At 38.5% G+C, this 26,748-nt stretch overlaps 1 protein-coding gene across 2 annotated transcripts in view; it reads left to right on the top strand.

Annotated features, from left to right (window-relative positions):
• The window catches only part of RNF38 (ring finger protein 38), a gene marked incomplete at its 5' end in the record, with an annotated part of 106,528 nt that overhangs the window by 64,309 nt on the left and 15,471 nt on the right, over window positions 1-26,748 (top strand). For both annotated transcript variants that reach the window (XM_082300847.1, XM_082300846.1), the window contains 5 exons: window positions 12,423-12,616; window positions 17,603-17,816; window positions 20,624-20,791; window positions 24,783-24,953; window positions 26,581-26,742. In XM_082300847.1, the coding sequence (XP_082156973.1) occupies window positions 12,423-12,616; window positions 17,603-17,816; window positions 20,624-20,791; window positions 24,783-24,953; window positions 26,581-26,742 (909 nt within the window). The remainder of the gene's footprint in view (window positions 1-12,422; window positions 12,617-17,602; window positions 17,817-20,623; window positions 20,792-24,782; window positions 24,954-26,580; window positions 26,743-26,748) is intronic.

Raw genomic sequence — 26,748 nt, 5'->3', positions numbered from 1 at the left:
TTCCGTGGGCTGAATTGCTAGGGAATCTAATGAGAATTTGTACAGAGCAAGTCTTTGATTTGCAAAGTTCTCAGTCTTTGTACGTAGCTTTACCATCCCCACCTGCTCTTGCCCCAGAAGGATTTGAAAGGCAGATATAAGGGTAGAGGAAAGATGTGGAACTTCTTTTTTCCTATTTTCAGTCAGAAAGTTGTTTTGACTGTGGAGGAGTGGTTGTTGAAACTTGTGGAAGATACAGGCTTGACTTAGTCAGTTCATACAGAAATAGAACTTGTGGCTTCTTTCCCTATATAAGAATTTATATCAAGTTAAATAATCTAATACAGAATATTTAAATGCTGCTATGGGCGGAACTTGACTAGGTTTATGATTTAACTGGATGGTTTTCATTTTTTTTACTCTTCATCTTCTCCTGGGAGCGGGTAGGTTCCTCTTCTACTACACTCTTTAAAGATAAGGAAACTTGTTCTGCTTTTTGGTGCCCTCTGCTGATGTCTGTTTGTCAGAACATCGAAAACTGGTGCTGTGTTCGGTCTTTACTATCACTAACTGCTAACAATAGCAGCTCTTTAAGAGCAGTGGGAAGCGGAAAGAGGGAAAGGAAGCTCTTTTACACCTTAAGTATTTTGCTGTTTGCCTTCCAGCCAGTTTGTCTGGGTTGCACTGGAACTATACCTCGCCTGGTAGAAGAGGAGGTAAGCAGCGTATATCTGACTTGCCTTCTGTTGGCATTGTAGCAGTAAAAAGACTGATTCCTTAGCTTTTCTCCTCTCAGGAAAATAGGGACATTCTTTCTTTAATGTCTACAGTTCCTGGTTTCAGTAAATACATTCCATGTTTGCTGTCTCAGAATTTTTCATCTCCCTGTTTATTTTCAATAACTTCGCTTTTCTTGTATTTCCCACTGCTACCTCAGATACTACAAAAATTCCTAGTGCTTCATGTGAGCACCACTATGTATGGTGTGCTTGGCTTACTTTCAGTTTAAGTAGCCCTTTCACACTATCAGTCTTGCAGGTTTGTGCCTGTTGAAAAGTCTGTGAACACCTCTATCCTAGAAAAACTCAGAAATTGCATTAAGTCAGCTACATTCTCTCTACAGAACCTTAGAACTTCTTAGCCTTATGGTCTGTCTTTGCCAGCTTTGCTAATTTCTGACAGAGGTGGTCAATTTTTTTTTTTGTCACACTGCAGTAACAGTAAATTGTGTGAGAAGGGATGAGAACATTCATGGCACAGTTTATGGTGCTGCTGAGCAGATGCTCTGTCTGGCAGTCTTCATGAAGGCTACAGGAGGTGGCATTCTAGACTAAAATTTAGGAGTTTTCTTATTTACGTTATTTCTTTAGATGATCTGTGTTGGGATTGTTCTTTAAAAAAGTTGGTACGTGATGAGTATTTTTGATGAGCTGCGTTTTCAAAATCTAATTCTTGGAAAGAGATTTAAAGACTATTTTGTTAGTAAGTACTGAGGGAGGGCATTTTTGATCTGTCTTCTGTGTTTGTGTCTTGGGAAAACATCCGAACTGAATATAAAGCAAGGTGGGAAATGAAGAGATGGGAGACATGAAAGACTAGAAAATTCATTTAAAATATTGTTCTGGAAGGAACTTGAGGAGATGAATAAGTTTCATGTGGATGAGTATGGCTTTGAGAAAAACATTAAGATGTGGACACAAAGGACCTGGTAATACCAGTATGCATTTGGTCATTTTGTATGTGAAGCTGTACTGAGCATAGGTTAGAGACCATATGTGATGCCTTCTTCCTCTTTATTTAATTTCCTTGCTGTATCAGAGAACAGTCAGAACACTTTTTCTCAAATTGAAATACAGAGACCTCGTATAGTGTTTGTATTCTTTGGCTCTGCTTTCTGTATGTGAATGTTTATGGCTGCCTGTTGTGTTGTTCAACACTGGGCAGAGCTTGAGAATGTTTTGAAAAAGGAAACATCTCACCTAATTTCTTACATGGTTTAAGTTCTTAATGCCCTTTTTTTTTTCTTCTTATCAAAGGTGTGAAATGAGGTTTAAGAACTGAGTCGGCAAACTGTTACTTGAGTGTGTTTGGGGAGTGAGGCTTGTGTTCCTTTGCGTATCATCTAATGTGTATCGTGGTTTGTTTTTTATTGGCAGACCTTCCTGTGACTTGGTGTGAGGATAATCTTGTTTTCTAAAGTAAATTAAAAGATCTACACAAGTAGAAGCTGTTTCTTGAAGCTGAAAACCTTCCGTATTTTCTCATCTATTCCTTGTTTTGGTTAACTTAACAGAAAACGCCAGTTCTTTCTTAGTTTTGCCATTTCAAATAATTTGTCACTTACACTGAGGAGTGAGAACAGATTTCAAATGCTGACTTGCACTTGTGCCCATTATGGACATCAGTTATAGTAGTGTGAGTAATGTTTTTTTGGTGTAAGTGTTCAGATGTTCTTTTGATGCTTTGTCAACAGATACAGTCAGTATAACATTCATTCACACAAATAAAAGTTTTCAGTCTTCAGTGCTTGAGTGACAGCTTGTCCATTTATGTATGTTGTGTTTCATATATGTGTGTGCATACCTGGTGCATCTATATATGTGCAGTTTAAGACAGGGGAAAAAATCTTTAAGTGGAAAGAGTGTGATTTTGGTTTTTTTCTTTTAATGATTGTCCTAATTACCCTGTCTCAGCTGAGATGCCTGTGTTGTTAGCTTCACATGCCTAAATGGCAAAATCATTAGTCAATACACACTGAATATGCAACCTGTCTGTAGGGAATACTTTGCTGTGAAGCAATTTTGAGCCAGATTTCTCTTCAGACCCCTTGTCCCAAGAAAGCAGAAAGACCAGAATTATTTTTAAAATTGAAAACTTAATCTTTTTGAGATGTGCTTGTATCTGAACACCTTGTCTTGATTTCACCACTTTACTCTTGCCCTGGCATCATTTTAAGTATGTCAATTTCAGCACATTTTATGACACTTAAAGAAATTTCTTTACAGTAATGAATACATTTTAATGGTATGCATGCAAAGTTTAATGCGTTTCAGCTTTGTATATAGGAAAATTAGTTTTCTTTCTGTATCTTTATTTCTTGTGATTTTAATTAAAAATTTATCTTCTGTTTACATACGAAAGAAGAGATCAGGACTCTGTGGAGGCCCAGAGATAGCTTTTAGCACCATCACCTGAAAATTGACACTTTCTATGTTGTGTGAGGTACTGATGTCAAAACACAGACATTTTATCTCAGATCTTGGTAAGCATTTTGGAGATTGACTGATAGAAACTGATTAATGGAAAATATTTTTTTAAATTCTTATTGGATACTAGTACTGTTTGTTGCAGAACTCTTTAAATTTTCAGTTTTAAAAAAGCTTGAAATGTTTACTGTCATAGTACATACTAATTGCAGGGAGCATCTGCAGAAATAGCACAATTTTTTTTCCGTTTTCTATCACACATACCACTGACAAAGTTGAGTTGAAAACTGAGACTGTAAGTTGGGATTTTAAGGTGAAGTTAATATTTTTGCAACGATTGGGGTTTTTTTTTAGTAGAGAGGGAGGTACAGCTGAGGTTTCTTCCCTTATTGATGTTTGGTTGGTGTTTTTATATTGAGAGTTAAGGATTCCCATTCAGAAAAAATATGATGATGTGATACAAAAAATAAATACTTGTTAACGTCTTTGTGAGTTTGGAGCATTTAAGTTGCTTTGATTTATTCCTCCAAAAATGATTGCAAAAGCTTTTCATATTTCAAAGGATTCTTGTTTGCACGCAGCAAGTACTGCAAGCAGTAGCAAATACTCATAAAATTCAATTTGAAGAACTTTGAGATGGCAGTGTGCTGCCTCAGTTCTTAAACCTGCTGCAGTATTAGAAAAGGAGTGCTACAGTTGTGATATGGTTTTCACTGTCCCTTTTGTATGAGCAGTAGAGCTTGAAAATAAGAAACATGTAGTCTTACCTAAATACGGTTTCCTTCTTTTTTTAATGCTATTGAGTCCTGCAGTGCTAAATATGATGCTAATATTTTTGCATTTTCCTAATGTTTTTGTTCATTTTAAATTCATGTGCAGCAAAGTAATATTGCAGTGTTTGGAATGGGAAATTGATACCTAATAATCAAATTCTTAGGACTGTTTGAAGTACTTACTGTGTGAAACTTAAGCAGTTTAGATGTAGCAGTCTCTGAATGTTGTTTTTTTGTATATCCTGAACATCCAGTTAAGTGAGAAGTGCATTTCAGAGAAGAAACTGATACAGAGAAAGCACTGGAGATAAACGTCAATCCGACGTAGATTAAGCAACAAATTAAATATTCAAGTTTTTAATGTTTGACCATAAGTAAGAAAATTCTCTATTGGACTCTCCAGTATGTCAGTATTTCTGTAGTAGTAAGAGCCCAGAACTGCATACAGTACTCCAGATGCTATGTCCCAGGACTTTTACAAGAGTTGGCTCATTTTGGCTTTTTTTGAAACAGTTCTATGCTATTGCTGTGTGATTTGCTATTGCATGCCTCAGGTCTTTACAAATAAACTTTGCATGGAGGATTCATTGTCATTTCTGGTTGCTGAAGAACAAACTGGCTTTTGTGCCCATGGTCAGTAAATAATGAATTAATCCTGTTAGTCATGAGTGAATTATGGATGGCCAGAAAGATTACTGAGGGATGTTCTTGGTACAGTTGTTAGCTATAGTAACAATGTAATTGATATATACCATCAGAGCTTTGAAAGACAAAAAAAAGAGATGAACTTGCATATTTTTACCATGTCTGGTAATGTTGCTCTTATTTTACAAATCGTGTTCCTTTTACTAAATACTGTGGAAAGTTCTACTGTTCCATTGTGAGAAGGGCTCTTTAATCACATAAATTACTAAGAAACCTGATATATAATATAAAGCTGCTGCAGCAGATTTTGCGCCAGCAACCTGACATGGCTGTTGAACATTGGTTTCCATTTTAAGATGGAGTGGCTAGCTTTCTTACCATATAATAATATTTCAAAAGCAAGTTAAAGGAAACATTGTAGGCTTCATTTCAGAATGATGTGCCTTGCTAAGCACTCTTCTGTCTGAAGTATAAAATACTTTCTTTATAAATCCACAGAGATGTCATGAGTAGGGTGGGGGTTTTTAACTGCTTTTTTATTGCTGTTTTGCTTTTTTTTTGAGATTTTGTTGTGGCTATAGGAAACAGTTTACTAACTGCTTAGTGGTTTTTGATCTCTGTTTGTAGAATTTTTATCCCAAGTACTAGTTACAGATTCATTTTCTTAATTCCTGACAGTGTGAGAATTAAGAAAAAAAATCAAGAAAAAGTTCTGAAGCACTGAAAGAAATGGTCTTCCTTTTTGAATACTCAGATGTATCGCATGTTCAGTTGGGAACTATAGACACTCACAGGGATACTTTGTGTCTCAATGGTATGTCTTGAAGTACCCCAAAGTACTATTTGAGTTGCACTTTACTTCTTTCACAGTAAAAAGGCTCAAAAAGCCTTGTGTTTAGCATTGCATGAAAATCAATTGCAGAATCACATTGGCTCATTTTGTCCTTCCTTTCATTCGTCTACTTTTTTTTAAACAGTTTGGAGCTTTGTGAAGGTCTGCATTTCTTTGTGAATTTTTTATTAGAACAAATTCTGATTTTCCTTAGTGTTCCTTCATCAGGAAGTTGTCTGGTATGCACCCAGACAGCCACATTTCCAAGTTATGTCCTGGTCACAACTCTGAAATCAAAGCTTGGCTAGAAAGAAATAGCTCTGAATATTATTGGTAATGAGGTTTTTAGGTAAAATTTAAATGGTTCTTCAAAAACAAAAAATGAAGCATTTTTTGCATTCTAGGATTTATGTGTAGTGCCTGGAGGATACAGGGTGTGGACATCAATATCAAATTTTTTATTTTCTCACCATGTACCCATTTACCTTTACTTTATCACTTTGTTATATACCAAGATTGTGTGTATCAAGTTTGCAGTTATTACCAGAGAAACCACTGTATCTGTTCCAGGTGTTCTCTTATTCATGAAAAGATGTATAACAATTATGTGAATGGTGGTGAGTTGAAGCAAAGGCACTGAATCCTGCTTACCCTGCAGAAGTTGAACAAGCAGTGTTGTATGCTCTATTTGGAATGGCGCACAGTTGGCAGGATGAGGAATATCACTATGTTGGCCAATGTAGCTAAGCCAGCAAAATTCTTTGGGCAAATCCAATTATACTAGCAAAAGATTCTTATTTCTGATGTTTATTTTGTCCGCTGAAGTTCCTCTAAAGAGCTTTTGCCAGTGAAAGATTTGTGTCATTGCAGTATGATTCTGCTGGCAAATCTTTATACATGGACAAGTTCTTTGTCCTGCAGCTCTGAGTCCAACTGGATAAGCCTTGTTTATTTTGTCTTGAAAAAAGCACATCAATTAGGCTTGGAAGTAGTCCACTTGTTCATAAAATCTGTTACTTTATTGCCACTTGTGGCACAGGGCTTTTACTTTACTGCTCATAGTTGCTTCTTAAAGTAGCTCCTTCCTGGTTTTATTTAAAGCTAGAACGTTAAGAATATATTTAAAGGAAATGTCAAACTTCATGGTTCCCAAGAGCTTTTCATCTGTCAGATTACAAGTTAATATGATCCCACTTTTTTCATCCTGTTGTTTTTTTCCCCACTTACACAGAATGCAGGTGTGGATCCTTCAGGAGTAAGTCAGGACAATGAGCATGTGAAAGCTTTGGCTCTCGTGAAACCTGAGAGTTACCAGCGTGGGAGTCCTGAGACACCAGTGCTAATCAAATGGGGACCTGATTGGGAGTGAAGCTCAAGGGAGAGCACCGCAGGGAAGGATGATAAAACCTATGCTTATTAACATGTGATGTTTATGTAGTGTCCTGGTTTGCTCATTGGGGAACTGGCAGATGTAGTGCAGGTGCTGTCTGGATTCCAAGATCTGCAGCTGGCCTCTGTCATGTGTACTGATGCTAAAGTTTTTGCAGGTTAGGGTGTGTGAACTATGCTGGCTTATCATGGCAAGGAGATAGAATGTCCTTTGGACTTCATGTATCTGGATGGGAGAGACAAACTTTCCTGGTTTACCATAACAAATTCTTCTCATCCCCTACACCAACCCTTTGCATTTCCATTAAATATTCTTGTTTAGGGCACAAGGTGTAGTGCTGTTGATTATTCCCATATTCTTGTTACTTTTTACTGTTTTCAGAAATAGTCTTCATCTCACTCTTCCTGGATTGTAGTATCTAACAGAGTCCTTACAATTATGTGGCGTATTGTTAGTGGAAGAGTTCTGTGATCTGTAAGGGAACATGGAAGGAGAGAGCATCAGCTCATGTAAGTTGTGTCTGGTCAAGGAACTTTTCAGTACCATAAGAGGATAATAAGAAAAGGAGAAATAAATAGGAACATTCTGAGGCACAAATCTGTTGAACCAAAACATAAGGGAGACAGATAAAAGGACCAAACCTGATCAGTCACTAACTGAAGAGGGTAAGTAGAATGTGGGAATGTTTATTTCAGTGAGATTATTTGATCGTAGACCTCATGAAATGGTATTATAAGGGAAAGGAGGAAGCCATAAACAAGATGTAGAGAGAGACACAAACCTGCCAGGCAAACTTAATGGAGACAAAGACAAGAAACAAAACCTGGTCTGTCACACTAACTGATGAGCTGTCAGAAAAGTGCATACAAACAAGGATTCTGTGACTGATAAGGATGCAGACCTGAGGGTCCAGGTTGTTGGGGCAGGTCAGTGAGACTGTGCTAGCTGAGGAAGTGATAGGCAAGGAAAGGGAGTTGGGAAAGGAACAAAACAGGGCCAGACAGAAAAAGGGCCAATATAGGTAAACTGTGGCTGGTCTTTACACTTGTCTGGCTGAGCCCTGTGCCTGATCCCGGCAGTCTGTCCTGTTTTATTAGATCTTTTCTTAACTACTTCTCAATGTAATTTCACTTTCTACACCATGTGTGTGCAGCAGCTAAGTGAGTCCAGCTTGAGTAGAAACTAGGCCAGCAACTGGCATCTCACTGGAGGTGTTGGCACCAACCAGGTTTGCAGTGACAGTAGTTGAAGGGAGTGAGGCTCTTGGTGACAGGAGCTGGGGGGGCTGTAGCTGTCTGTATCTATAGTGCTAGCTACAGGGGACTTGTGTGAGCTTATAAACTGTACCTTGTAATGCCACACCTAAGTTAAACTTCTGCCTCTGCTGCTTTCAATGGGAGAGATGCAAAAAGGCAGTAATGCTCATGAAGCCATCTGGGCTGCAATGGCTCCATCTAGTCACATAAGTCATTCCCCTTGTCTTGGTTTTAGGGTTGTGGGGCACAGCTCTTATAGAGCTTACTAGACTGAGGCCACTGCATTTGAATGTAAGTGTCTGTTCAGCCCAAGAATTTACTGTTACTGTAGGTACAATCAGACTAATAGAAATGTTGAAATGTAATTCAAATTACAGTTGTTAGAATTCTTGGAGCAGATAGGATATGCAGAGTATACTCAGTTTACTAGCCGATTAGATGCTTATAGTTAAATTTGAAAATGCTTATAAATGTTGATGCTTACCAGTGTATATCATGAGGAAAAATAATTTCGTTTTCAGTATGCACTCATGAAGAGGAAACATGCAGCTGCAGATTTCTAGTCGGCCTGGTAGGGTTTGATAGCATATACCCATCAGATTGTCCTTGTGTAAAGCCTTCTATAGGAAAGGGCTATGCTTGAGAATACTCCTGAAGTATTAGTTTACTTTTCAAATACAGGTCTTTTGCAAGCTACAGAATAGATGTAGTTTATTCTCTGAATTTGAGATGGACAGTATGGAGAAGATGCTTGTGCTTCCCAGGACCATTAAGTAGGAATATACAGGGAGTTGGAAAGTGATTTTCAGATATTTGCAGGAATTACTTTGGTAATAGTACCCTTCTGTGATGGTTGATAATCAGTGTGTGGCTGCAGTATCTATAATTTTACTGGAAAAGGACAGTGAAAAAGATACACCTCAAAGGGTGTTGTCTTGGTGAGAATACGTAGTTTTTCCCAAATAAAATGGAAAAGCTTTTAGATAAAACATTACTGCAAGAAATGTATACAGAAATAGAACAAACACTGTTTTACAAGCAGCCATATTCTTTATTCACTTTTGTTACCATTACATTTGTGAGAGTTTATAGGGTACAGAGATGAGAATGAGACAAAACTGTACTGGGTATGTCAGTGAAATGCTGACTTTTAGGGATGAGACTGTAGGTTTTAGTGGTCTGACATATACTGCTCCTTTTAGTATTAAAAACCTGATGACTTTGTCCTGATACTGCTTCCTTTAAATATGATGTAATCTGTGTTCCTGCTCATCATGCTCTTCTTGTTAAGTGTATATTTAAAGAAGGGCAGTGACTTTATCTTGTTAGTTAAAAGCTAGATAGAGTGTTCTTGATAACTGTCATCCAGTCTGTTCTTGTTGCCTGTTGGACATGAGAAAAATACTAGCATGTGGCTGGATAAAGTATCAGTAGTCCCAGAAAATATTTTGAATACTAACAAGAAACAACTAGAGTGATTTGGGATTTGGAGAGCTCCTGTCATTGTGGAAAGTATTGTATTCCACAATAATAGAGTAGAATGAAAAAACATACTGTCAATATATAGTTATTCCACATGCTGATTGAAAATAACATAAAAACAAAATTATACAGGATTTATGTCTGTTATTAGTTCCTTGTACTTTCCTGCATGCTGGTATTATCTTGATACAGCGTTCACATGAGAATTGGTTTCTTAATAAACGCTGAGACAAAACACCAAGTCTTCAATGAATTCAGGTTTGTGTTGGGGTTTTTTGTAATATCTGCTTGCAAATAAGTTGGACTTAGCTTTAGGTTATTTCTGTACTTTCAGTACAGAAAAAGACACTATTACATTTTAAGTCTCTGTACATGTAGTTCCAAGAAATTATTTTAGTTTTATTTTCTTGCTGATGGGAAACAATTTTGACTAAAATTACTGTTGCTTACTGCAGAGGGCAGTTAGCACTTACAGAATTTGAAATATCTGTGAGAGCTAGTAATCTGGAGTGATGATGAAGGCAAACCACTTAGCAGTTTGCATCTCCACTGTCTTTGAAATGGTGCACTCCTGAAGCAAAAGGAAAATAGTAATAATACTACTGCTAATAATAAAAGAACTGTTTTTCCAAAGTAGACTGCTTTCTACAGGGCAGAGTGTGTTAGTGTTAATGCTTGGGAAAGGTGTCACATTTAAATTAGGGCAGTAGCAGTGAGAGATCCCCACCCAGGTATGTGTAGATCGTATTAGGACAGGAGTGGTTATTTGATTAGTTCAAGGTTTTGTTTTCTGATAGCTTCACTAAATCCAGTTTTTTTCCTTCCTCCATTTGGCATTTTCTTTTGCACTCACAAAATCCCAGCATACCAATTTACCAGCATTTTTATTACCTGTCTTTTTCTTGGAATAGGCTTAGTCATCATGGTGCAAAAAATTGGGCCACAAATCATCTTTCTCTTGTTCTTGTAGCATAGTTCCTTTAAGATTTGTCCTTTGTCAGTGTTCTCTGAAGTCTAATAAAACATGTGTTTTCACAGAAGCTGTGCTCTCAAGGTGCTTATTGGCTAGCTCTTCCAGTTTTTTTTTTTTTTTTGGTGTTGAGCTTCTGAGGGGAAGAAGCAGCCTTCTGGAAAAGTCACCCTTTGCCTGGACATCTATTGTCATGAACTGACAGGTGCAGACCTGCCTTTTCACCTATTTTTCTCTAAAACATTAAAGTGCAGTTGGTTAAGGAGTTCAGAAGAGATTGAACAACAAACAGATGCATCATCAAGCTGGTTCCCTAGGGAAGCTGATTGCTTTAGATAAGATACAGTAGGGGAAAACTACAATCTGTGTTAAAGTATTTGAAAGCAAGAGACTGAAAAGCTCTAAAATTTTGTTTAAAATGGCCAGAAGTCAAAGAGAGGAAAAATACCTTTTTTCTCTTGAACATCTGGACAAAATTTCTAGTTCTTAAAAAGAGTGTCCTTGCACTGGAAAGAATGCTGGAGTATAAACTTATATGGTGGTGAAAACCTACCAAGAAGCATCTTAATAGAGTTCAGAAAACAAAATGCCCCTGTAAAGCTAGGAGCTAGGAGAGGTCCACGGTCCAGTCTAGAACTAAGTCTGAAATGAGACCTCTTAACAATCTAGGGGGAGGAGGCAGTTCTGGAACCCAGAGGCATTGCAGACAAGTTGTTTTCTCTGCTTCAGCTATCTGCAATTACATGCAAATGTAATGGAAATAGTGCTGTGGTGGACTGAAACAGAAGTGTTCGAGTGAGTGGACAAGCTGGAGAGCAGCTAAATACTGTAAGTTTGCTTGCACAAGCAACTCTGTCAGAGAAGTTCACATGATGTTTGGACTCAAGGATGGTTCCATGTTTGTTCAGTTGGTGATCTCTGAAGTATGACATGTACTTTTCTATACTTTCAGTTGCCATGCCTGTTAACAGCATGATGTGTTTTAATTTTGGCAGAATAGTGGGGTGGAGGGGAGGGATGTCTACTGCATTTGCTGATGGCTTCATAGGCATTGGTGGGAACTTCTGAGAAGAATGACAGCTTTATCGAATTGTTCAATAGCATGGACACACAGTGAAGAGGAAAAGGAGTTGTGCTTATAACCAACTGGGAAAACATTCCTTGGAGGTGAATGACCTTCACATCACTAGCACTGGCAACTTCAGGCACTATGTAGGAATTCCACACCTGTGGAATTTTAATGAAGTACACAGACTTAACCAGAGATTGATGATTTGTTTTTTTCAGGTTATGTGTATGAATGGCTATTATTACACAAATAACTAGATGGATGAAGCATCTCTGTGCTGAGATAGCAGAATTAAAATAGGCTACAGTACAGAGCAAATGTCTGACTAGCTAAGTACAGACCTGATAGGAAAAGGATGCAATGCAGAGAGCAAGCTCTGTGTGGCAGCTGCTTACTGACCTTACAGATTCCATTGCTGTGCATATGTGCAAATATGTTTGTACGTATTTCCATGCTTCTGTAGCCTGTAAGTGCTGAGGCAGGAGGAATGTAAAATAGGTGATGCCTTATTTTCTTCATGTTACTCTTTTCTGATAGAGTTTTGATTTTGTGTGGATGTTGGAGTTTTTATATTTTAGTGCTGCTAAAGTATAATTTAGTAGTAATTCTTCCAGGGCTTAGGGAACCATCAAAAATCTGTGTTTATAAACACAATATAAAGGTGAATACTTGCAGGGGATAAATTTCATGGTGTTTAAGTCTTCAATAAATCACTCCTAATGCTAGCTGTGAAGCAATAACTGAAGTATGGCTTGTAATTCACTCATCTGGAGGTGGGTTTTGTTTTTGTTTTGTTTTGATTTTCTCTGCACTGGCATAGAGCGAAGACAGTCCTAGTCCCAAGCGACAACGCCTTTCCCATTCAGTCTTTGACTACACAGCAGCATCACCAGCCCCATCACCACCAATGCGACCATGGGAGATGACATCAAATAGGCAGCCTCCTTTGGCTCGACCCAACCAACACCACTTCTCAGGGGAACGATGCAACACACCTGCACGTAACAGGAGGAGGTAAGCAAGCTGTGTAGCTTGGGAAACAAGTTCTTATTCTTTCTGATTTTACCTCAAGGAAGGTGTATTTTGGGGCAGCACTGACTAGATTAAATGTGGTAAACATGTTAACATTTCCTGGGCTGTAAGATACTGCATTTGTGACTAAAAAGTTACTGGAAGTAATTCAGGCTTGTGCATCATCATGTAATTTATGTGAATAGTCCACTTGAGGAAAAGAGTGCTCAAAACATGTTTTATTATGAATCTAATTCTCTATTACTCTGCACTGAGGCAAAAAGCATGTAGAAAAGTGCAATGAAAAATCTTTCTCATCTGGGTACTTTTAAAGGTGTTAAAGAGTTGCTCATGTAATACCATCGTTTTCATTAAAGTCACAATTATATTTGTACTTAAAACCAATCAAAATAAAGATGAGAGATACTAGCTGGGGAGATGAAGAGGTTAGCATAGTGTCAAATGTTTGCTGAGGTGGGTGATTCACGTGTAACAGGATATAGATTTTCATGTTGGTTTTACCTTGTGGCTCATTAACTTCTCAAAGCAGAGCTTTCAGAATAAGTTCCGGTGGTCATGGAAGAGAGATTGGAACTGGTGCCTGGACAGATAACAGTCTAGCAAAGCATAAAACCACAAACTTTTTTGCTATTCCAGTTAAACAAATTATCCAAAACAGAAGCTTTCATTTCCTCACATTCTGCCTCACAAATACTGAGTCATCTTATGCAAGTTAAAACACACTGTCTCTGTTAGCTTCTAAGAAATGTTTTGGCTTGGTTTGTACTAAAAAAAAAAAAGTGAATATGCTTTTTAATGAATATAAAATTTAGGCTTAAGATATATTTAGCTATTTTTCTTCAGATTGCACAAGTCAGATTTGTCAACAATGATCAGCCAGTAATTTTGAAGCAAGGAATTTTAGAGCCTACTAGTTTGGTATCTTTGCTTCAGCTTCATGAATTTGAAAGCTTTCTGTCAGTGGCATGCAAAATATGCAGCTCTCAATGCAGCTTGTCAGACTTTGGAAAGAGGTTGAATTGTGAACTTAAAAGGGTTGTTGTGAAGACAGAAGATCAGACCTTTTATATCATTTGGTACAAGGATGCTCTGTTAGGGGCATTTGGTCCACAACATTATCTTGACATCAAATGTCTGGAACTGAGATGCCTAGAATATTTGCATTTGGTCATGTTTGTTTGGTGTCCAGTCAGCTTACACAAATTTCTTCACAGTGTTCATTAACACCTGCAGAGTTAAGCACTGTGCTTAACAAGATTAATGCTAGATAGCAGAATCTCAACAGTTTGGATATACTGTGGGATGGAGGATAAGAACAGAAATGTGTAAGGGGTGAATGTGCATGGGACAAGTGTCTTGACATTCAGATGCAGTCAAGTGTCACTGAGGTAGTAGTCTGTGGCTTTTGCAGGTAAGCCATTTGCAGACAGCAAGACACCTCATTGCAAAGCCATCTTCAGTCCAACAGGAGCTGTTAGGTTGGCTGCAGCATTGTGGACACAAATTGTTACTCTTTCTAGGGCCAGCTCGCCTGGTCCTGGGTAGTAACACAAGTTTTTGCTCTAATCAGAGACATTTGAATGTGTCAGTACTTTGTTTCCCTGCACTTGAGCCAGGGCATTTTTTAGCTTGGGTGCAGTGTTGCATTTGAGCTATCTTTAGGTCAGTTCCAGAATAGCATTGGACCCAGTTTCTTCTTCAGGAACCAGGATTTTTAGGGAGAACACCACATATGTGTTTCTTGTTTTGCAGGAGTCTTTTTGAGTCTTAAGAATGCTCTGGAGTCATATCAGAACTAATAGCCATTCTTATGGATCAAAAGTTTGATTTCTTAAGATCATTATGAGTACATCTGTTATTAATGCTTTAGGTGAGGTTATGCACATGCTTTTGAAGCAAATTTCCTGTTTTGCCTGCTTTGTTTTCTCTTCTCATTGCAGAGTGGTTTCAAGAGTTCACCAGGTTTTCAGGTTAAAATAAGATGAAAGGTGCACTCCAGCTGCAAATGGTCATTGAGCTTAAGGAAACAGGCTAGGGCAAGTGCAGACAAAACCTATGAAGTGTGTCTAGTGTGGACATCACTGCCCCAGTGTCATCAGCACTAACTCTTCTGTCCTACCAGTTGGCTCCTACTGGTCAGGACAGTTTGTTTTGGGTTTTTTTATTACCTGGATTTTTTTAACTACCTGGCTTACTATTTAGACCTTACCTCTTGGTATCAGTGATTTTGTATTGTGCCTAACATAACAGTGCCCTAATTTTTTGTGGGTTTTTTATTCTGATTCATTGTAAGCAAATACATATTGCGTTAAGAAAGATAGCCTTCTGGTGTAAATTTGCAGAAAGATTATTTTTGTCTAGATACTTACATGTAGTACAGATAAATTATGAATGTAAAAGCATGATGGATGCCTATGTGAAACAGAGAAGGCCATTCCAGTTTATCAGTCATTGTGAAATGGAGGATTTGTTGCATTGCTGGGCCTTATCTTTCATCTGTGCTTCCTTTCCTTCTTGTCTTGAATGTAATTCTGAACTAAAAGGATTCAAGAATGTCTTACTGCAAAGAAATCACCCTTGTTAGAAATACTAAGATCTGCACATACTAACTCTGCAGTTATGGATACCTTTTGATGACTGTTCTTACCTGAGGGTAGGAATTCCTGCAATTTTTTCACCACTTTATCCTGTCTCTTTGTTTTAACCTGGCATTTACCATGTTTATACTGTGCATGTAGTAACAGAGGAATTTTTTTGTGGCTGTTTTTTAAAGACTTTAAGCACAAGTTCATTACTGATGTTTAATAATAGTTTAGACCCATGACTTGACAATTATTCTGAAGTAATTTCCAATAATTCAGAAGCTAATAAAGCTATGTATCCTGATGCTCTGAATTTTGCTGACTGAAAGTATAGTATAATTTATAATTCTGCACAGGAAATAATACAGCTTTGCTTTTTACCAGAGAATGATACTTCTTTGTTCATTTAAAAAGACATTCCAGAAACTTTGCCAGCTTTTGTTGGCATTTTCATAATTCTGGGTTCATAGAAAAGTAAAGCCAGGCCTTTTAACCAAGACAGAGGCGAGACTAGTTTTATGAGAACTACCTTGTCTTAGAAGCCACCTTGTCTAAGTGCTGGTGGCAGTCAAGAGAATTTCTGTTCTTCTGAAGCACTGGTGCTTTCCTAACTTCCCTCTATTTTTGGAGCTTTTCCAAAGAAAAATCCTCACACAGATATTTTTATATTAAAATATTCAGACCATTTCTATTTCATAGCAGGAAATAGCAAATTTAAAACAACCTGAGCACTCCAAACAGGAGAACATCTTCTGCATTACTAGTTCCATGGTTAGAAATTATATGCCAATTTTACCTAAAGAGAATGTAGCAGTTGAATCATATTAGTAATATAGCAATAGAGGATGCAGCAAAAACTTAATGAAAGAAAACTGGATTTACAAAAAAATACATTCGTAAGAATGTAAATTTAGGTTCTCAATGCTTAGAAGAAAACTCAGCTTGTATGTTCTGCTATGGTAGTTTATAAAAATAAAGGTGGCTATGCATTTTTTAGTTTGTTTGGGTTTTTCTTTGCTGTGTTACAGCCTGGCCTTGTGCCTTCTATCTGACCTGTTGAGAATTAGCATTTGTTTCAGTTCCAGAGGCAATAATGTCATAAAATCTCTGTGAAATAGGGTTGAAAAAGAGTGGCTTGAGACATCGTATCATATACTCACAGTAGCATGTGGATAGCTGGTAAAGTGGTCTCACTTCCCCAGAGTATGTCTGTTTCATGCAGCACGAAAATTGGACTCAACCTGAGAAAGACCTGGGATTTGCCAACAGGTTTCAGGTTTATTTGATTTTTATTCAGTAATAGCAGAAGTTCTGTTCCATGCACTGTTAGAGAGGACATGTTCCAATAATGATCACAGATCCTTTTTGTCTGTTCTCTGCAGTTTGGGTCCTTTAGCCCTTTTCATAAATGGGAAACCATTTCACCCCGTGTAGCTTTAATTTGCTGTTGCTTCTGGGACCTGTAACTTGTGTGCATTGTGAAGATTGGAAGGCATGTGCTGGAAGTACTGCAAGATCATTTTGTGCTTGCAGTGCTTTCCCCTTCCAAATAAATGAGAAGTGACTTGTTCAAAATTTCTTATAGTGAGTTTATCACCTCTTTGTGCATCATTTTCTGAGTGCTGAACCTGAGCCACTGGTCTCTGATTTATGTAAGTTTCAGCTCAAGGTATTTGCAGCTCTGCCCAGAACATACACACAATTATATAAGAATATATAATCAAATCTTACACACCTGTAGATCACTTGCTCAAAAGAGGTATGTGCTTTGGTCTAAATCTATCTATCTACAGAAGTTCTCCACTCCAAGAAAGAAAAAATACTGCAATCATGATTTCCTGGGATCTTCTGGAGAGAGTTTTAGAAAGCACTCAGTTATGTAGTGAACATGTGAGAGCTGAAAAATTAATTTGTTTCTTCAAAGAAGTCTGCTGTTTTTTCTGCTGTCACTAAGCAAGCAATCATTCTGTCGCATGGTTGAAACAAAGACCCTGGGGAAATCTGTGATCATTTAATGAAGGATTTTTACCTAGATAGAATAAAGACATGGAAATACTATGAAGATTGCTGTCTTGACTTTTGAGCACAACTGCGGCAATCCAAGTGTCGTAGCTTTTAACAAGGTAATATTTACATAGGAGTTCTTCTCTTGGTTTCCCTAACAGCATTAAGCTATGCAATGTTAAGCGTTTCCATACTGAAAAAACTATCATTTTTAAGGATTCTAACAGTTCTGTCAGTAAAAGTTTTATTCCAATCTAATAAGCTTGTTCTAGTAAAATTTTCCAGTTTAAAATTTTCTTGGTATTTGATTGTCTGAGGTTATAGTTATTAAGAAGGATTTGTGTTGCTTATATAACCTCTAATTTTTTTAATGCATTTCCAGTCCTCCTGTTCGACGTCAGAGAACAAGGAGAGATCGTTTGTCTAGACATAATTCTATTAGCCAGGATGAAAACTATCACCATCTCTCCTATGGACAGCAGCAAGCAATAGAAGAGCCTCGAGCCTTTCGCCCACCGAATGTATCTCCTCGTATGTTGCACCCAGCCGCTCACCCACCACAGCAGAATGCCGTGATGGTTGACATTCATGATCAGGTAAAATTTTTAGAGTACAAACAGAAGGCTGTTCAAGATGTGTTTGGTTTTGGGGGAGTTTCCCAACATTTTCAAGAGCCCTCTCCTCACTAAATAGTTCACCTCACCTCATAGTTGACAATGAAGGTCACAGAGCACTAAATTCTATTTGACTTCTTACAGAGTGGTGGTTTTTGTTGACTATTATGTGTATGATGCATTGCAGTAGGCAATAAAAAAAAAAACCAAAAAGAAAGTTCACTCTTCTAATAAAGAAGATTGATACTTAATAATTCATACTTAACGATTTGTCAATGTATTAATTGGCATATTTCTCTAGGTCTCTGTCTAAAACCTTTGAAATCAGTTATTTTGCTTTCATAATTAGTTTCTTGTGATGATGATGTGAGATGGTACTTACTAATTATGTGTTCGATTTCACGTGAAATACCTCACCTTAGCTTAGGAGTCATTAAATTGTTAAAATGTATTATTTAGAAGTAGAATTCACAATGCCTGTTGTTGGTTGCCTACATAACAGCAGAACTCACAGCAGTTTTGTTGCATAACTAAATTAACCATTCAAGCCTAGTCAAATCCTCCTTAAATTATATGAAAAAGTTACATACATAGTTGGTCCAGAAAGTAAAGAATTCCTCTCTGTGACAGCACTTTGTATAGAATTCTGTAATGAGGACCTGTAAAAGAAGTTCTGGGCCCTTCACTACAGCAAGGACATTGCGGTGATGGAGCATGTCCTCGGAAGAGCAATGGAGCTCTTGAAGGGGCTGGAGCACAGATCATATGAGGAGTGGCTGAGGGAGCTGGATGGGTTTAGCCTGGAAAAAAGGAGGCTCTGGGAGGACCTTAGCAATCTCTAAAACTACCTGAAAGGAGGTTGTAACCAGATGAGGGTTGGTCTCCCACGTGGCAAGTGACAGGACAAGAAGAAATGGTGCCAAATTGCACAGGGATAGTTTAGATCGGATATTAGGAAAAATTACTGAAAGGATTGTCAAATGTTGGAACTGGCTGGAAGTGGTGGAGTCACCATGCCTGGAGGTTTTTAAAAGACACATAGGTGTGGCAATTACAGACATGATTTAGGAGTGGCAGTGCTGGGTTAGTGGTTAGACTTGATGAGCTTAGGGGTCTTTTCCAGCCTAAATGATTCTGTGATCCTGTTGAGGTAACCTTTGTTGTTGTCTGCTAAATTAACAGGCTGCAGCACAAGTACACTAGTTGCTACATAGCCATGACTAGACCTGGCTGTGTGGATGTCCAGATCTGAAGCTGCATGTGCTCAGAATGCAACTCTAACATCCCTGCTTAAAAGCTGGTTTGCATTCTGTGCAGTTGCATAGCACTGATGTGTCATATGATGTGTGCAGAGCAGTTCTCAGCAGGGAAGTATTTGCGTTTGGGACCAAGTGCAAGGATGGAAGCCAATGCCATTCTAGCCATCTCACAAACTTCTATTTTTAACAGTTCTTCTGCTGCAGATTAGATAATGCTCTTGCTTTATGTTGTAAGCTTACATCATGACAAGTCTGGCTGAACAGTTTTCCATCCCACTGCCACACACCATCTGTGCTCAGATGTCAGTATTTCCAGACTAAATGGGGTCTTCCATGGTGCTACTTTACAGTTCAGGGGCGTGAATATTTTGAGAAGTCTTTTTTTACTATTATTATGACCAATAAACATTCCAGGATCATGCACAGCATTGCACTTACACCCAACTTTTGCTGCAGAGCCAGAACTGGTTCAAGTTCAGTGTCTCTCCTGAGAGTGGTTTCTGTCATTGATACACAGGTTGAGATTTTAACCTCTATTCAGTGATCTGTGTTCTGTTTGTCTGGCTGTACACTACCGGTTCTACAGTTTAGCTCTCTTTACTCATTCTCCCCTTCCTGAGGAGCTGTTCTTCCATTTTAAATAAGCAGGTTCTATTTTGGCTGGTCATTAAGGAAGAGAGAGATTTGAAATAATTACTTTCAATTAATCTGTGCTGCCTGACTCTTAAACCTTTTCAGTTTTATTAGTGTTAAAAGATTGTTTAGTGTTAAAAAATCCAACAGAACAAAACCAACAACAAAATTTCAAACATGCAGAACAACCCGTGTGGTTTGTTGGTTGAGAATAACTTTGAATCTTAGTTTGATGATTAAATTTTAGGGACTGCCACTAGTTAGAGAATTGGGTTACATGGTTTCCTAATATGAATCTGGATAGTTAGGGTCTACTGCCTCTTAGTCATGTTAACTTTTCCTTTTCAGCTTCCTGGTTAGCTGTTCTATTACTTAGGTTAGGAATTTAGCTTAAATGTTGTCCTGAAAGTGAATCAAGAGAGCAGTCTCTTTGGAAGAAAGAAAATCTTTAAAATTATTTTGTTGTTTAAAGATACAAGTCTCTTGAGTTAATACTGAATCAGTCCCTTCAGAAATAAAAAAATAACTTGAACTGCTTGTAGATTAGCTTTTATGTGGGAGTTACTACCTTCTTATTTCATAAAATTAACCTGGGGGAAAGAAGGGAGGGTGGGCAGGTCTGACATACTTCTGAGTGACTAAGGTGCCACTGAAATTTTAACATTTTAAACTGAGAGATCCCTCTTGCCCAGAAACTTCCAATCAATAAATAACGTTCCATTGATAAAAACATTTTAATGAACAGAAATTACAACCATGTGCCTTCTTTTACACTTTCTTTGTGAATATATTATTTTTCTGAAATGTAAGTAAAAGCTTTTAATCGTACTGTGCTGTGTTAGTGTTAAGACTTTGCAGTAAGTTATTAAATACTTTTTTTTCCCCCTTTTGCTGCAGATCCATCAGGGCACAGTTCCTGTTTCATACACAGTGACAACTGTGGCTCCACATGGAATACCACTTTGCACAGGCCAGCACATTCCAGCCTGCAGCACGCAGCAGGTTCCAGGGTGCTCAGTGGTTTTCAGTGGCCAGCACCTTCCAGTTTGCAGTGTGCCTCCCCCAGTAAGTGGGTCTCTGTAACTACAGCTGCTTCAATCTTTTTCTAGTATAAATCTATAATGTCATGCACAGTACTTTATACAGCGTCTGGTGAACATTTTTGATGTTGGTGTAATGTTGGTCTCTGCCATCAGTGTGTGACTTTGCTTTCCCTGTGGTGCATTCTGTGACATGAATAAGCCTGTGTGGTGCTGAAACAAAACCCTTGATACGACCCATCTATTTCTTTAAGCTGCTTATTGAAGAGTAAAGGTAATTTGTGTTTATCATGTCCAAGTGCCATTTATCCCCATGAGAGGCAACAAGGTCTGCAGCATACTGCTGGCTAGTCTGGAGTATTTGTGAGAATCAGTTCCCCTTACCTGTCAAGTTGGTGAAAATTTGTTACATAAACTGCTGTGTATCCCTGAGGCAGCATGAGAGGCAGCCTTTTTCTTCTGTTTAGTGGTGGTGTTAGTGTAGCAAAGCAATCTCAGAATGAGTACCCAGAGACTGGAACAATACTTACATAGTAAATTCAGCAAGGCAAGAAAGCAACATGTCCTAAGAAACAACAACAAAGAAAAATCTGAAACTATATTGGGCCTTAGGGAAATCCATCCAATGGATACTAACAATCTTACCCTCTGCTTTGAATAGGTATATTATCTGTGCAATTCATAAAATGTTTTCTAATTCAATGATGCAGTTGTCTTTTTAATACATATAGGACTAAAGCTCTAGTTTTTGTTTTGAATGTACAACAGCTAATAAGTGTGTTGAGAGAATAGATCCAGTACAAGTGGATATAAACAGTTACATTTCTGTAGCATCAGCAAGCAGACTTTATGCTTTCTTCTGTTAGAGCATAAAATTGAGGAACAGTTTTAAGTTAAGAGGGGACTCAGGGCATCATCTGGTGGTCACCTGCTGCAGTACCAATTTCCAAGTATGGAGATTTCACAATGCCTCTGAACTTCTGCTCCAGTGTTTGACTGTTCCTGTAATGAAGAATTTCCTCTGTATGTCTGCTTGAGTTTTCTTTGCTGCATCTTGGTCCCATTGGTGCTTGTGCTTTTTCACTTTGCTTCTTGAGGAGGATTTGGATTCTTCCTGTCCACTCTTGAGAAGTAGTTAGACACAGTGGTAAGGTATTTGCTTAGTTTTCTCTTTTAAAGCAGAACAAGTCTAGTTCTGACACTTCTTCTATGCAGTTTTCTCCAAGCTCCTGGTCATCATGTTGTCACTGTCTTTGTTTTGCACTGGAATGCCCAAAACTGGGCCTAGGACTTGAGATTAGTGTCACAAGTTCTGAATGGAGGGGCAGAATCACTTCACTGGTTTCACGAGTTGCGTTCTTAGCAACGCAACCCAGCATGCCATAAGCCTTTTTGACTGTGGGTATTGTGTACATGTCCACCACAACCCCAGTATTTTTTCTGCAAATCTGACTGCAACCAATTAGTCTCAGAGTGTCCTGCTCCACCGAGTTACTCTCTTCCAGTGCCAGACTACACATTTGCCTTTGAACTTTACATAGTTTCTGTCAGCCAATTTCTCCAGCCTATAAAAATTCATCTCAAAGGTAGCCTGTGCCCTCCAGCATGTCACCTGCTCACCAGCTTAATCTGTGAACTTCCCAGTATCCTTTTGTTATTTTCACAATATTTGTCTCTCTCACTGCATGTGTAGCTATGAAGTAAACAAATGTCATTTAGTAAATACCTTCATCAGTTTTAAAAGTTCTTTGAAGGACAGGATGGCATCCAGAGGGACATGGACAAGCTTGAGAAGTTGGCCTGTGTGAAATCTCATGTGGTTTAACAAGACTGAACACAAAGTGCTACACCTGGATCACATCAACACAGGCTGGGTTGAATAGATGGAGAGCAGCCCTGTGAGAAGGCCCTGGGGGTGCTGGGGGATGAGAGGCTGGACATGACCCAGCCATGTGCACTCACAGCCCAGAGAGCCAAACGTGCCCTGGGCTGCATCCAAAGCAGCGTGGGCAGCAGGGGAGGGAGGGGATTCTGCCCCTCTGCTCTGCTCTGGTGAGACCCCACCTGGAACACTGCATCCAGCTCTGGGGTCCCAGCACAGGAAGGACAGGGACCTGTTGGAGTGAGTCCAGAGGAGGCCACCAAGGTAATCAGAGGGGTGGATCATCTCCTATACAAAGAGAGGCTAAGAGAATTGGGTTTGTTCAGCCTGGACAAGAGAAGGCTTTGAGGTGCCCTAATTCAGTACTTGAAGGCAGCCTACAAGAAGGGCAAAGAGAGGCCTTTTACAAGTGCATGTAGTGACAGAACAAGGTGGGGAATGGCCTTAAACTAAAAAAGAGTAGGTTTAGATTAGATACTAGGAAAAAAATTCTTTACTATGAGGGTGGTGGGGCACTGGAATGAGTTGCCCAGAAAAGTCATGGATGCCCCATCCCCGAAAGTGTTCAAGGCAAGATTGGATGAAGCTCTGAGCAACCTGGTCTAGTGAAAGTTGTCCCTGCCCAAGGTAGGGGGTTTGGAACAAAATGATCTTTAAGGTGCCTTCTAACCCATTCTGTCATTCTGTGATATGTCCAAACAGAAAAACTCTTTTAAAAGCTTGCATGAATAAACAGGTAATTTTTATTCCTTTCTGCTTGAAAGCTAGGTGGCCTCATTTACTCTAACTTAAAAAAGTGACAAGGGCATAGCACAAATCAAACATTCCAAATATATATAGGAACTAGGGTACTCTTTACTGCATAAAATCCTATTTTGATGTTTCCGAAAGAATCTCATGTTTTGAAGAGGACTGTGAGATGTTCTAGCTGCAAAATTATCTTCAGCTATTTCAGAGGACAGTTTTCAACTTAATAAATACAATAAAAATATGTTATAACCATAGAAAGACTTGCCTACAGTATTTGTTTTTTAGAAAAATGATGCAGTAACTGAGGGAAAAGAATAGTCAGCATTTAAGGAAAAACAGTAGTCAAATCAAATTAATCTACTACTGTTTTGGTGCATTTGAAGATTTATGTTTAGTCATGGTCACAGCAAATTGAGATGATAGTTCCGCTTCCACTACTGAAATCTAATTTTAAGTTGGTTCCTTTTACCATTTTGTGCTCTTATAGTCAATATGCAAATGTATGCTGTGTGACATGACTAATAAAAAAAAAATTAGATATAAAACTGGGTGGGTAGTGTTTCTTTTCAAGATTTGATAATGAATATCTTAATTAAATGCTGTTTTAATTGTTAAAAGTGTAAAAGACATACCTGACATTCTCATAATGGATCAAAGCATAACAAAAAAGAGAATGCAGGTTCCTTGCTCTGCCATATAGAAAGGTGGAAGTAAAACTGAACAGTGCTATAAAGCACATTCCGGTTCCCCTGCAGTGCCTTCATCATTTTATTGCTCAAACTTTAGTACCCAAAGTTGCTTTTATGTCAGGAATTTAAAAGGAGGAGAGAAAAAGAACTATTTCTCATAGTATCTGTCACTAGGGAGCTGCTTTTAGAGCATAGGACTCACCCAAAAGTGCAAAACCGAGCAGACTGTAGGAATTATTCATAGTATATGAGGCAGCAGAAGTCTTTAGGTACAGTCTGACAGCTGAGAGTCCCTCAGCTGCATCTCGAGCTTGAAGTGATTGCAAGACGTTTGCTCTGGCATATTATTTTGATGGTGATATGTGGGAAAAATAAAATGAACCAGGATAAATGTATCTTCTCATCACTTAGGAGCCTGTCTAATCCTGGAGTATTGAAAATCCAAACTCCTGCTGACCTCATGAGCACGTAGCAGATGTCACACTATGCTACTTCCTAGAGCCTGTTCTGTACTCATCACTGTTCCTTGGGTATTTGAATGAGTTTTTATTTATGTGTATTTTGGAGGCTTTTTCAACAAGGCAAAAGAACTGTTCTCTTATAAGGATACCTTTCCATAATAAATACATAGAATATGGAACACTGTATAGGGAATATTTGTGCTACAAAAATATATTGTTTTCATTTTGTTTCAGATGCTTCAGGCATGCTCAGTCCAGCACCTACCTGTACCATATGCAGCATTTCCACCCCTCATTTCTAGTGACCCATTCCTTTTGCATCCTCCTCATATCTCTACACACCACCCTCCTCACTTACCTCCTCCAGGACAATTTGTTCCTTTCCAAGCACAGCAGTCACGGTCGGTAAGTAATGCTTCTTACCCCACTCTCAGTAGACCTGGTGGGCTGGATGGGTACACAGTACTGGTACCTGATTGAGGAAACAAGGATTTTCTTCCAAGCTGTAACCACTTGGTTGATGAAAAAGATGAAAAAATACTTCTGAAGTTCAGTGTTTTGCTTCAGGTATCATCATTGTCTGTGCTGTTTTTCCATACGCTTTTACTTCTCTCAGAAAGATCTCTCTTCACCATCAGGTATTTTTTCCCAGGAAGCAGAATAGAATCCAGAGGAGGTTGTGTAAGCATAGTAAGCATGTCAGAGAAAAGCTCAGCAGAGAAAGAAGTACTGAATGTTACTTTAATTACATGCTTCTTTTGTATTACTTCTTGATTAATTTTTAAATGACCAGTCCTTTTCCTGGAGCTTTTTTTCACACTTAAAAAAGTTACTGATCTTGTCTGCTTAAGCAGATTTGGCTTAGTGATAGGGACTATGCAAACATGGGAAAATGTGACCCTGTTTTGGATTTAGGGGGAAACCAGGTTTACAGTTTTGGCCTACCACACTTTCTGTGTGGTTATCTGAGTACTGGACCATTTGTTTGCCCCACTAAGTAGAAGATGCAGATATTTCAGTAATGCAGAAATAGGATATAGCTTTATTGTTGCAAACACTGCTGAGACTCCTTCATGCTGTGTCTCAGGTGTGGATAGGGTTGTAATCACTTCATTACAGTCTTGGGAAAACAGTTTCCATCATCATAACAAAGTGGTTTTCTGTGGTAGTAATCTTTATAAGACTTTCCTTTACAAAATGTGTGGACTCAGGTTTTAGCTTGAGTTGCTTACTTAGGTTTTTACCCAGGCTTGTCTGTCGACTTTCAGCTCTGGCAAAAAGCTTGCATTGTAGTGGTTAAAGAATATCTTGTTTGTTCTGCATAACAGGAAAACAGAATATTCCTTTGGTTCCACAAGGTGGCTTTCTTAGCTGAATTTCTTGAAATGGTGGAATTCAGTGTCAGTAACAGAAAGACGTATTTATGAAACAGGGAGAATTTCTGGTTGTTTCTTGGGCACTTTTGGACCTGACTGATGTAATAGATTTGACTAGCTACAAAACTAATCTGGAATCTCATGCTTCTGCAACCTCTGGACTGCTTGTTAGGACTACTTGCATGACCCTCCTAGGAAAACCTCTGCTTGATTACTGGACGTCATTATCAGTTTCATCTACTGGAACCACCATGTTTCCCGATTTTCAGTTTTTCTGGCACAATTTCAGTTCTTGTCTATGGTGGTTTATTTTTTTCTCTCACATAGTTATACAGTGAGAGGAGCCTGGCAAGAAGGAGAGCAAATATTTTTCCTGAAAAATGCAAGATACAGGAAATTACAGCCACTCCTATATTTGCTAGATCTCATAAATTCCTGGTCTATAAGCATGGCTAGCTGGAAAAGGTGAATTTATATCAAATGTGTAGTGTTGTCTTAGCTTTTTTGGGTAGTGTTAATGACCTAGGAATTGTTCACAGAGTTACTACAAAATTGATCACAGCAGCACAGAATATACAACTGGGACTGCAGTTCTTTATTGGGGAAAAATTTCATCTCTATTACTGCAACAAAGGCTATCTCTGGTTTTTTTTTAGCCGCTTCAAAGGATAGAAAATGACGTAGAATTGCTTGGAGAACACCTTCCTGTAGGAGGTTTTACATACCCTCCCTCAGCCCATCCACCAACGTTGCCTCCCTCAGCTCCTCTTCAATTCTTAGCCCATGATCCATTACACCAGGAGATGTCATTTGGGGTAGTAAGT

The sequence above is a fragment of the Coloeus monedula genome (assembly GCF_965178545.1).
Source record: "Coloeus monedula genome assembly, chromosome: Z".
In the NCBI taxonomy this organism is placed as follows: Eukaryota; Metazoa; Chordata; class Aves; order Passeriformes; family Corvidae; genus Coloeus; species Coloeus monedula.
Note: the sequence above shows the minus strand (reverse complement) of the source record. Positions and strands in the feature narration are given on the sequence as shown.